This window comes from Piliocolobus tephrosceles, chromosome 1, assembly GCF_002776525.5.
Source record: "Piliocolobus tephrosceles isolate RC106 chromosome 1, ASM277652v3, whole genome shotgun sequence".
NCBI classification, from domain to species: Eukaryota; Metazoa; Chordata; class Mammalia; order Primates; family Cercopithecidae; genus Piliocolobus; species Piliocolobus tephrosceles.
In genome coordinates this window covers 80,597,269-80,610,086 of record NC_045434.1, presented here as the reverse complement: position 1 = coordinate 80,610,086, position 12,818 = coordinate 80,597,269, and the positions used below count along the sequence as shown (strand labels likewise).

Here is a 12,818-nt window from a genome sequence, read left to right as displayed (position 1 = left end):
TGCGCTTTCTTGCACTTGGAGAACCTTTTCTACCGCGTTCAAATGCTGAACGCCGAGAATACCAGAGAAAAGGCGGAATGCAACCCTCTCGCGGAGCGAGTGCACGCATTCCCGTGTGAATAGCTCATCCACAGATTTCTGCAGGCTGGGGAGGGCGGAAAAGGGCGCACCGCCGAGAGAGGGCCGGTGGGGGTCCTCGATGGCCCAGGGCTGACACCCAGACAGACTTGAGTGGCCCAGGGGCACTGAGCACCCCCTCGCTCCACCACCAGCCCATGCTCCGTGGTCTGGCCCAGCCCAGCTGTAGGGTTTATACTAGGACGGTTGTTTATTCCGGTCTGAGTCAGAATTTGCTTCTGTTTTAAGAACGCCTCACAGTCTCTCCTTTCCCCCATCTATTCTGATGAAGGTTGAGCCTGGGAAGAAGGGCTGGGGTAGAAAGGGTCTTCTGCCTCAACGTGTTCTGCTGATAAACTTTGAGAATTCCTGCCTAGGGAGTCTGACCGAGATTTTGGCTCCAAAAGCCAGGGCTTCTTATCTCTGTCACCCGCAGAGACCAGAACTTGGATGGGACAGGGCTCAGAGGTTGGGCACAGCCTTTGCTCCCCTTTCCTTCTGTCTCTCCATCCACTCTCCCCCAAAGCACGGAGGAAGCTATTCTCTGAAGTTCCCTCACCTGCCTAAAGTCTGGATCTGCCAAAGATGAAAACAATGACCTCTGGTCCTTTCCTTGAGTCGTTATGAACTGAACTCATATTGCAGGAAGAAAGACAAGTCTGTCAACATGGTTAGACAGACTTGTCACAAACCACTGTCTGCTCTGCAGGCCCAACAGACTTTATCCCAGACCATGTATGTTCTTTAAGCCCATGGAATTCCCCTAAAAATCATTTACGACATCCCTAAAATCATCCACACGTCCCCATCTCCCTTCCCCTAGGAGGAAGGGAATATAACCCTTTGTATTCCAATGCGTGGTAGGGAAATCTGTTGTGATTCTCCCCCCGTGCACACTCATACATTTGTATGCCATTTCTTGTATTAGTCTTCCTTTTGCCAGTTGATTTTCAGCGGACCTTCAGAGGGTGGAGGGAGGTTTTCCTTTGGCCCCTACGTGGACGAGGGCTGCATTACGTTGTACACAGGAGCAGTGGGTTCCCTGGGGCACCGTGGGAGCCTCCCTTCAGCAAGAGCAGATGAGGTGAGGCTAGGGAAGGCAGCCTGGACTTACGTCGATGGAGCAGCCAAGGAGAGAGCCTTTTTGCAGAGCTTTCTGGATGATCTTGAACAGGTTGGGAGGGGGCTTCTTCAACTCATACCACTCAGCAATGCCTCCGGTGAAGTCTTCGAAGCCCTCAGTGGTGGCACCCCCTGAGAGCGCTTCATAGCATCCGTTGATCCTACAAGAGGGGTTAGATGCTGCCGCTACCCTCGACACTACTGATGCTATAATCTCTCAAATACCCACCCCCTAGTACCCTCTAGGTTGGATGCTCTAGGGACCCCCTGCTCACATTCTCCTTGGCCTTGTTCCCAGCTCGGGGTGCTCAGGAAGGCAAGGTATTGTGTCCACAGTTACCGTTTCCCTGGTATTTTGTGTTTTAAAGAAAATCTCAGGCCGGGCGCAGTGGCTCACGCCCGTAATCCCAGCACTCTGGGAGGCCAGGCGGGTGGGATCACTTGAGGTCAGGAGTTCAAGACCAGCCTGACCAACACGGTGAAACCCTGTTTCTACTAAAAATGCAAAAAAATTAGCCTGGCATGGTGGTGCATGTAGTCCCAGCTACTTGGGAAGCTGAGGCAAGAGAATTGCTGAAAATCAGAAGGTGGAGGTTGCAGTGAGCCAAAATCGTGCCACTGTACTCCAGCCTAGGCAACAGAGCAAGGCTCTGTATTTAAAAAAAAAAAAAAAAAAAAAAAGATTCTCATTCTCATAGAACCTTAAAGTTGGAAGGACCTTAGTGATTTTTCTGGATGAACCTCCTGTATTGATTCTTTCTACATCCTGACAAGAAAGGGGAGGTCTACTAATGGTTTGTTTGGCATTGATAACTTAAAAAAGGACAACAATGCAATAATGGAAGCAGTCTCCCTGAGAAACAGGCACTGTGTTGGCAAGGGCTTAGTGCTCCTGACTACGGATGCTGGAGTCCAGTGGCTTCCTGCTCTAAAGTGGGGTCACTTAATGGAAAGAGCCAGGTGGCACAGCCAACATGGGGCCATTCTGGAGAGGGGCTGGCGTGGAGCTTCCTACTGAGAGTGGGCAGCCTGAGCACTGGACAAACTCAACTGTGGGCAACCTGGGTGGGAAGCAGCTGTGGGGAGATGCGGAAGCCATTGCTAGTCAGTGACATCATCTATTCTGCGCAAGTTTCCTACCTCTGCAATGAATAGTTTTGCCCGTTGGCAAAACCTCTGCTTTTTTTAGTTGATACAAATGTGTCCTGTCAAGGAAGTAGAGCTCCTTCTCAAGGCCAGCACAATCAGTACCATAACTTGTTCCTGTGCATTTGGTTAAAGATGGCGATAGCTGTCATTTATCAGCATACACTGTGGCCAGGCACCCTGCATGCACTATCTCCCTTGCGTGTACAGCCTAATTTTGGCTGAAGAAATCCTTCTATAGAAAAGGACTTCCACTCAAAGTAGCCCTGGAATAGTTCTTATTTTTTGGAATCCAGGGCACTGGGGGCATGCCATGGGGCCAGGGGAAGCATGACAACTTACTTGGCGTACGCTTTCTCCAGCAGGGCACTCCAGAACTCGCTCCCCTCGGCTGAATGCACAAAGAGCAGCTCCCCGTCCTTGGTGGGCAGCCTGTCGTCCACCACCACCTCCACCCACTCGCCGTATTGCCAGAACTGCAGAACAAGAGAGGTGGGCTGCAGGAGGAGCTGGTGGCACCACCGGGACTCTGAGCCTCAGCTGCCTCTGGCTTCCCTTTCCCTGATCCCCTGGCATAGGTTCCATGAGCCCGTCCTGGGAGGAGGTGCTCCCTTAACTCTCCTATGCAGGCCAAGTCCTCAGGCTCATGTCCATCCCTTCAAATCCACACCTGCCTCTTAGCATCCTGACCTGCATTGTAGGTTTTTTTTTTTTTTGAGACCAAGTCCCACTCTGGAGTGCAGTGGTGCGATCTCGGCTTACTGCAACCTCCGCCTCCTGGATGCAAGTGATTCTCTTGCCTCAGCCTCCCAAGTAGCTGGGATTAAGGGCACGTGCCACCACACTTGGGTAATTTTTTTGTGTTTTCAAGTAGAAACGGGGTTTCGCCATGTTGCCCCAGCTGGTCTCGAACTCCTGGGCTCAAGCGATCCATCCGCCTTGGCCTCCCAAAGTGCTGAGATTACAGGTATGAGCCACCGCACCTGGACTGGCTTTTTCTTTCTTTTCTTTTTTTTTTTTTTTTTTGAGACGGAGTCTCACTCTGTTGCCCAGGTTGGAGTGCACTATCTTGGCTCACTGCAACCTCTGCCTCCCAGGTTAAAGTGATTCTCCTGCTTCAGTCTCCCAAGTAGCTGGGATTACAGGCATGCACCACTACGCCTGATTTTTATATTTGTAGTAGAGACGGGGTTTCATCATGTTGGCCAGGCTGGTCTCGAACTCCTGACCTCAAATGATCCGCCCACCTCGGCCTCCCGAAGTGCTGAGATTACAGGCATAAGCCACTGTGCCCAGCCAGCTTTTTCAAATATTATTTCTCCTTTACCAGCATAAAAGGAGGAGAACTTTAATGTTTTGTCTCAAACATCAAATAATACATTTTTTTTAAACTTGGGAATTATTTCCTGAACACCTTGTTCTACCTCCCTTTTGCAGGTCCCAAGCAACCCCCCAGGGCCATCCCGGCAGGGCCTCACATCCTGGCCATGGGTAAGCCAGGAAGCTTCCTGCTGTCACCTAATGTCCTTTGTAGAACAGCATTGGTCTTGGGAGTCTGCAAACACCAGGGACTGAAGAACCCAGCCAAGCCAGGAGACTGTTCTAGCCTCCTGGACCTGTTGAGGAACCACTTGAACCAGCCATTAAGTTACCTGGAAGTGAAAGATCCCTGCATAGTTTTCCTGGAAGCTCTGGTTTAGAGGGACGACTCGAGCCAGGATTTCTTCATTCAAGGTGAGGGAGGCAATGGCTGCCAGCAGCCAGCAGTCACCTGTGAACACAACACAAGGAACTCTTATCAGAGGGTCTCAGAACCAGGAGGATATTAAAAATCTTGTCTCCACCTTCAGGGGCTTAAAGCCTAAGACAATCTATGAATAGACAGAGTGAAGTTTCAGGCGGTCCCCCATCTGAGGGTTGGGTCAGAGGGCTTGGGTGTTATTAGTTTGGTGTAAAAGTAATTGCGATTTTTGCACCAACCTAGTATTTTGAGGGAAATGCAAAGGGAGAAATGTTTTTGCTGTGTTGTGGTTGGGCAGAGATGGGAAATTTCATTCCCTGAAAGACCCAGAACTCTGGTGGCTGAACTGTGCCCTCAGAGCCCAGCCCTGCACCTGATTCGCTGCAGATGCTCCACAGTGAGACAACGAAACCAGCGCAGTTGCAGAGGCTTCTGGGCACACAGGCTTTGAATGGGAGTTTGGGCTGGGCGTGGTGACGTGCACCTGGAGTCCCAGCTATAATATTAATACTTGGGAGGCTGCGGCAGGAGGATCCCTTGAGCCCAGGATTTCAAGGCTGCAGTGAGCCATGATTGCACCATTGTACTCTAGCCTGGGCAAGAGAGGGAGACCCTCATCTCTAAATAAATAAACAAACAAATATATAAAGGGGAGTTTGAATGAGAGAAAGAAAACATAGTGCTAGATGGGAAGGGGACAAACATTGCATGCCTCCTAGGAGGAAGATCTGAGGCAGGAAAAGAGGCTCCGGCAGGGAGTACAACCACAGGAAGTAAGTAGGCAGCAGTGCAGATGGAAAAGCCCTGAGTCAGAGGTAGAAGGCTGGACTGTCCCCAAGGGTTTCTGTGCGGAGGGCAGAGGTTACCTCAAGGGGTAGACAAGGATGGGCACAACGAAGTGGGCAGCTGGCCAGGCAGCCTGGTCCCTCTCTGAGCCTCAGAACCCTCCTCCATGACGTGGATAAGTGTGAGGCATAATGAGAGCAGGTGTGTAAGCACTCGGCGCCCATTTGGTGCCAGTGCTAGGTCCTCAGCACAGCAGGCATCACAATCATTTCACGCAGTTAGAAGCAAGCTGATGCCAGCAACAGCACCCAGATGGTCTCAGGGAGGGGTCATCTTCACCACAAAACACAAAGGGGAGGGGGCCTGGGAAGAGGATGAGGAAGTTTACTCCATTCTTAAGGAATGTGCAGTTTCCTACAGTTTCCCATGACAATAATGGGAAGTAGCCTCAAAGGAGTTTAATTCACTGTTGGATTTATATTCGCCAATTGACAGGTTTATTAAAAATGTAATTGAAGACTAGGTACAGTGGCTCACGCCTGTAATCCCAACACTTTGGGAGACCAAGGTCAGAGAATTGTTCGAGCACTGGAGTTCAAGACTGGTCTTGGCAACATGGTAAAACTTCGTCTTGACAAAAAATACAAAAATTTGCCAGGTGTGGTGGTGGACGCCTGTGGTCCCAGCTCAGGAGGTGGAGGCTGCAGTAAGATGTGATCATGCCACTGCACTCATCCTGGGTGACAGAAGAGAAAGACCCTGTCTCAAAAAAAAAAAAAAAAAATATATATATATATATATAAAATGTTATATATGTAATATGTTATTGTTATTGATGTATATCAGTAACATATATATATGTTATTGAAGTTCACTGAGTTCTTTGGTTTTGTTTTGTTTTTTTGAGACAGACTCTCGCTCTTGTCACCCAGGCTGGAGTGCAGTGGTGTCATCTTGGCTCACTGCAACCTCCACCTCCTGGGTTCAAGTGATTCTCCTGCCTAAGCCTCCCAAGTAGCTGGGATTACAGGCACCTGCCACCATGCCTGGCTAATTTTTTGTATTTTTAGTAGAGACGGGGTTTCACCATGTTGGCCAGGCTGATCTTGAACTCCTGACCTCAGGTGATCGCCTGCCTTGGCCTCCCGAAGTGCTGGGATTACAGGCGTGAGCCACCAGGCCCAGGTGACGCTCACTGAATTCTTTGAATTCTAGTGGATGACTTAGCATGCCGAGAGTTCCTGACCTAGCTTGTCCTGTTAGCATGTAGACACGGCTGCTTACAGCTCTTTGAGGCCTACATACGCTAATGACAGATCTATGGTAAGTGGAGACACATCCCCTCAGTCAGTCAGTTGGTAGCCTTGTGGCTCATGTCTGCAATCCCAGCTACTCGGGAGGCTGAGGCAGAAGAACTGCTTAAACCCAGGAGGTAGAGGCTGCAGTGAGCCAAGATCGTGCCCCTGCACTCCAGCCTGGGCAACAGAATAAGACTCTGCGCCCCCCAAAAAGAAAAGAAAAGAAAAGAAAAGAAAAGAAAAGAAAAGAAAAGAAAAGAAAAGAAAAGGAAAAAGAAAAGAAAAGAAAAAAGATAAAAGAGGCCAGGCGTGGTGACTCATGCCTCTAATCCCAGCACTTTGGGAGGCCAATGCGGGCAGATAGCCTGAGGTCAGGAGTTCGAGACCAGCCTGGCCAACATGGTGAAACTCCATCTCTACTAAAAATACAAAAATTAGTCGGGCATAGTGGTATGCACCTATAATCCCAGCTATTCAGGAGGCTGAGGCAGGGGAATCACTTGAACCCAGGAAGCGGAGGCTGCAGTGAACCGAGATCGCACCATTGCATTCCAGTCTGGGCAACAAGAGCGAGACTCTGTCTCAAAAAAAAAAAAAAAAAAAAAAAAATACACACACACACACACACACACACACATTTTACAGCCAAAGATTCAAAAAGTTTTTCGTAAGTTTTCCAAATTCTGGAGTTGAAGGAGACTCAGAGGCCACTAAAGAATGTCTTGATTTCTAAAAAGGTGGGAAGCATTTGAAATCCCACTTTTTTTTCACTTCTGATTCCTTCACTCTTTCCCTCACCCCAATCAGCAAAATATTTTGAACCAAGTTGGGAAGCTCCCTTACCCAACTGACTTCTTTCCTCTCTCGTGTAAGCATCTCAGTGACACGATCTACACAATGATTACACAAAGGCTTAGATGTACCAGGTCCGGATCTTAAAGCCTTGTGTGCATTATCATGTTATCTCATTTCGTTGTCACAGAACAGTTCAAGGTAGGTACTATTTTCATCCTATTTCATAGTTGAGGAAACTGAGGTTTAAGGAGGTAGAGTGGATCACCCAAAGGTCCTAGCTAATTACTGGCTGTCAGGTCTATCGGCAAAGCACAGGCTTTCGATGTATAACCAAAACAGTCTCCTCTGCAAAGAGGCTGGTGTCAATTGTGAATTCACCTAATTGAATTCAAAATGGACATTGTCTTGGGGACTTTTGCCCTTGAGAGGTGTAAAACATAAAGCTTCCTCTTCAAAGACCTTCCTCCCCATTTAATTAAGAATAAATAGTAACTTCTCTTAGAAGCAAACTTTATTCAAAGACCTGTGCTAACATTCTTAAATATCTGCTAGCCATGATAAAGAAATCAGTGTACTTTATGTTCTTGGCTCCCACAATTTAGCCTTTTCCCTGGCATGCTTATTATACTGGTCCAAGCAAGCATTAGGTCATAGCCTGTTCCTCTTCCTTATTTAAAGGTGTTTTTACCTTTCTCAGCATTCCACAAGTTACTTACTCCTTCCTTTGTTCTCTGCCTTTGGCTCTTTTAAAAAGTTCTAAGTTGCTAGCCAATCGGGACAAATACAGAATGTGAGGTCCCGTTCCAGCCAATGGAAACTGGACACAGCAGTACGATGGACGTGTCAGGTTATAAATGACCCTGTCTCCTTTGTTCGGTGTCCTCTCCTGGCAAAACTCCTGGCGAGTGTACCCTTTCTGCAGAAAGTATAAAAATGGCCTTGCTGGGTAAATTAAATTTATGTTCAAGTGCTATTTCTTTATGGCACCAGGGAACAAGCATTTCAAACAGAGGTGACTCAATGGTGTTTCGTTCAGCGTCCAGGCTGCACGGTGTTCTCTCACTCCACCTGGATGGCCCATGTCCACAAGAGGGTTCCTCCCCACAAGAAACCTGTTCTACAACCTCAGCAGTTGTGGACTTAGTCCCGTCTTTCCCAGCTGAGAGTCCAGATCCTTGGCTGTCCCCATCAAGGTCAGAATCTACCTTACGTAAAATAATTTATGAAAACCCTTCTCTTTCGGATCATCCTGCAGTGATTTGTTCCTGGTCAGGCGCCCTTGCTGAAGTCCATGGCGTTTCCTCCTGGCAAAGCCTGTTTAGAGCCATTATATCCTGGTCCGGATAAAATAAGCCAGCTAGTTCGAGAAGGGTGGGACCACGAGTTTAACTCAGATGCTACAAATCGCTTTTGGCTTAAACTGTTTTTAGCTCCAGGAAAGCCCCGGAGGGTGCCTTCCAGTGATGGAGGCGTCTCCTGGAATGTTGCCATATGAATGGGACTAGAAAAAGAAAGATCTATAGGTTTTAACATTATGTATCTGCAAATAGTATTTTCCTTGTGCTCATTTTTTTTTTTTTTTTGGAGGGGGACTCTGCTCTCCAGTCACACAAAGATTTTGGCAGAGGGGAGGGTGAGATGGCTACTTACACCTTGGTGTACCTCAGAGGACTGTCTGAAGAGTGCACTTGGCACAAGCAAAACTCCTGCCTTCCTTTCCTGGGGGAATGTTCAGTTGTTACAAGCTCTTAGCCTTCCTGTTCAGGTACAAAATCTGTTTATGGGCCAAGTGTGGTGGCTCACGCCTGTAATCCCATCACTTTGGGAGGCTGAGGTGGGCAGATCACATGAGGTCAGGAGTTCAAGACTAGCCTGGTCAACATGGTGAAACCTCATCTTTACTAAAAATACAAAATTAGCCAGGCGTGGTGGCATGCTCCTGTAGTCCCAGCTACTCGAGAGGCTGAGGCATGAGAATCGCTGGAACCTGGGAGGTGGAGGTCGCAGTGACCCCAAATTGTACCACTGCATTCCAGCCTGGGGGACAGAGTGAGACTCTGTCTTAAGAAAAAAAAAATCTGTTTATGCTTGGTTCCTGTTGATAACCTTTTGATCCTTAATTACTCCATTTATCTCAGAGCAGAAATTATTGTCTTGGGAACTCAAGTGCCTGAATCGTGGTGAGCTGGAGCTGAGTGCCTGATACATTCCAGCTGCCTCTTCATGTCCAGTCTACACCGTCCATCCTGCTGCTTGGGAGCTGACCTCTATGGGGATCTCACTGGGGGCCCAGGGCCTATGGCTGCTGGGGGCCAGAAAAAGGGAGGAGTGCAGTTAGGGTGTTTCCTCCCTGGCTCCTTCTCTGAGAGCGTGGCTTGGCTCCATGTGGCTGTGTCCTGTGACTGCGGGGCACTGCTCCCTTCAGGTTGCACCTGTACGTGAACCACTTCCAGTGCTAGAATCCTGACAATTGCCCCCAACTCACAGATCCAGACCCTTTTCTGGGATGGACTCAGCCACGCTTCCTCCTTGGATCACAGAAGACTCCAGACACAAGCTGTCTGTTTCCAACAGTGTGCAGGGCTCCTCCGACTGGGGGGCTGCTCCTGTCAGCTGTTCACCTTCTTCACTGACTCCAGGTGTGCACGGGAGCCTGCCTGGAGGCACTTGGACAATCATTTACCCCATTTAAAAAAACCAGCCTACGTTCTTGACTGCAAAAACTCATTATCATAAAAATGCCATGTCCTCTTAAGTTAGCCTATAAACTTAATGTAATGCTAATAAAAATAGCAATAAGGCTAGGTACAGTGGCTCATGCCTGTAATTCTAGCACTTGGGAGGCCAGGGCCAGAGGATTTCTTGAGCCCTCAGGATTTCAAGACCAACCTGAAATCTTACTATATTGTGAGACCCTGTCTCTATAAAAATTATTTTAAAAAAATTAGCCAGCTGTAGTGTCATGTTCCTATAGTCCCAGCTACTTGGGAGGCTGAGGCAGGAGAATCACTTTGAACTTGGGAGGTCAAGGCTGCAGTGAGCTATGATTGTACCACTGTACTCCAGCCTGGGTGACAGAGCAAGACCCCATTTAAAAAAAAAAAAAAAGAAATAATTTAAAAAAGTAATAAGGTTAAAAAATTGTTTTGAACTTAGCTGATTCTGATAAGTTTATTTAAAAATTAAATATGGAGCATAGCTAGAAAAAAATCTAACAGAGAAGGAAGTCTACCTCTATTAGATGTTTAAACACATATAAAGCTACAGCAATTAAAACAGTATAGAACTTGTGCATGAGGATATAGATAAAATGGCACAGAAAAAATCTAGAATCAAACCTTTTCTGTGCTCCTGTGGGGGCACAGTGAGGTTCTTTTATAGCTGTTGGGTGTCAACACTAAGTACAGGGCCCATCTGTAGCCCCTAAGGTGCTTTTGACAGCATGTATGCCTTTTATTTTTTCCCCTCTCCAGGTTTTGACATTCCCTTTTTGCTGGATTGTTTTTCTTTTAGAACTGACTGTTTTTCTTTACAGTACATGGTGTTATTGTATTCTCTCTCTCTCTCTCTTTTGGTCAGGCCTTAGATTCTCTGTGCAATGAGGTGAGGCATATGTAAATACTAAGCAATTCTGCCTAAGTCACTGTAAAGCTCCTACTCCCATCTCTCATCTGCCTTTCTCATCCCAGGAGCCTGACACCTGCCTCAGTCTGTCCAGCACCCTGGACATGACCAAGGACAAGTGTCAGAGCTGGGTCCCCAGGGGACTCTGCTCATCCATGGGACAGATGGTGTCTGCAGAGAAGGAAGGTGGCTACCAATGACATCTCCTGCTAGCAGGGCCCTGGCTATTGCTGGCCACATTTATTACTAAAGGCAGCAGATGAGGCCCTGCCCAGAGGTTCCTAAGCTGCCCCGTTAAGGTCCTGACCATGGGCTTGACAGACCAGCCATCCCTATATCCAGGCTGCCCCGACACCCAGCCATGCCCCCATACCCAGCCATGCTTCTGTCCTGGAAGACACTCAACTGGCACAGACCTGAGAGGCTGGGGATGGAAGATGGAGGGGTTTTCTGCCTTGCTTCGTCTCCAGAAAAAGCCCACCTGGGCGCCCCATGAGCCTCAAGCTTAGCCAAGCAGGGGCTGCCTACACAATGGGATTTCAGGGGCCTCCTGTCCCCTTCCTCCACAAATCTCCCCTACATTTTGTCTTAATTTCTTTATCCTTATTTTTATTTTTATTTTTTTTTTGAGACAGGTTCTCAGTCTGTCACCCAGGCTGGAGTGCAGTGGTGCAATCATAGCTCACTGCAGCCTTGACCTCCCGGGCTCAAGTGATCCTCCCACCTCACCTTGTAGCTGGGATTACAAGCACATACCATCATGCCCAGCTAATTAAAAACCTTTTTTTTTTGTAGAGGTGTCTTGCTCTGTTGCCCAGGCTAGTCTCAAACTTCTGGTCTCAAGTGATCTTCCTGCCTCAGCCTCTCAGGAGGTGGGGGTTACAGTGAGCTGAGGTGGGGGTTGCAATGAGCTGAGATTATGTCATTCACTCCAGCCTGGGCAACAGGGCGAGACTCCGTCTCAACAAGAAAAAAAAAAAAAAGAAAGAAAAGAAAGGTCCCAAGTAGGTGGCAGGCTGGCAGGGGCAGGGGCAGGGGCACCTTTGCTGGCTGTCCCCGTTGCTGCTGTGCACAGGCCAAATGGCTCCACGGAGCACCCCACAGCCACACTGAGCCCTCAGGTGGTTCTCAAACCAGAAAGGAGTATAATGGAAAGACATCCCAGATAGATCTAAGAGGCCAGACCAGAGGTGGGTGGGGAGAGGGGCACTGGATTGTGGTTAGAAGACCTGAATTTTATTTTATTTTATTTTATTTTTTGAGATAGAGTCTCACTCTGTCGCCCAGGTTGGAGTGTGATGGCGCCATCTTGGCTCACTGCAACCTCTGCCTCCCAGGTTCAAGCAATTCTCCTGCCTCAGCCTCCCGAGTATCTGGGATTACAGGCGTCCATCACCATGCCCAGTTAATTTTTGTATTTTTGGTAGAGACAAGATATCACCATGTTGACCAGTCTGGTCTCGAACTCCTGACCTCAGGTGATCCACCCACCTTGGCCACCCAAAGAGCTGGGATTACATGCATGAGCCACCACGCCTGGCCAGAGGACCTGGATTTTGGTCCTGATCTGGCCACTTAAGGTTGTGTGAGCTCAGATACACTTCTTAATTTCTCTGAGCCTGTGTTCTCAGCTGTGGAAGAAGGATAGTGATGAGGCGTATCCTTGGCAGGTTGTTAGGATCACGTGAGAGAAGGGAAACCGGGGGTCCATGGATGGGCTTTATTGACCTGGAACCCCAAATGTTTTGTGCAAATTTGGCATACATGCAAACACATGCTATTTTCTAGAGAGGGCAGTCTGTTTCTCTCCCACTCCCACCCCAAATGGTTGAGAAACACTAGAGCCAGAACACGGAGTTCAAATCCCGACTGTGACCTGGGGAGACTACTCCGTCTGTGCTTCAGTTTCCTTATATATTACATAGGTTTAATAATAACAGACTGCCTCACGGTGCTGAGAATTAAATGGAAAAAAATACGCAAAGCATTGAGAACAGTGTCTCCAAGTGTTTGCTCTTTTCATTTGCTGATTTTATAGGAGTGGAAACTGAAACCCAAGGGAAGTGGAGTCTCGATTGGTACATGGTGTGCCAGACCTTGGCCACATTTGGCAGTATTGTCCTGGAAAGGGTGCCAAGGGTGCCGGCTGGTGAGGGGCAAGGAGAGAGAGTTGTGGCTGAGGGGCAGTG

The 12,818-nt window shown here is 48.3% G+C and overlaps 1 protein-coding gene across 2 annotated transcripts in view; it reads right to left on the bottom strand.

The window, feature by feature from the left end:
* Positions 1 to 12,818, bottom strand: part of CAPN2 (calpain 2) — a 60,440-nt gene that overhangs the window by 24,864 nt on the left and 22,758 nt on the right. For both annotated transcript variants that reach the window (XM_023203669.3, XM_023203670.1), the window contains 3 exons: positions 4,038 to 4,156; positions 2,728 to 2,861; positions 1,232 to 1,400 (listed from right to left, as the gene is read on the bottom strand). In XM_023203669.3, coding sequence (XP_023059437.1) covers positions 1,232 to 1,400; positions 2,728 to 2,861; positions 4,038 to 4,156 — 422 coding nt within the window. The remainder of the gene's footprint in view (positions 1 to 1,231; positions 1,401 to 2,727; positions 2,862 to 4,037; positions 4,157 to 12,818) is intronic.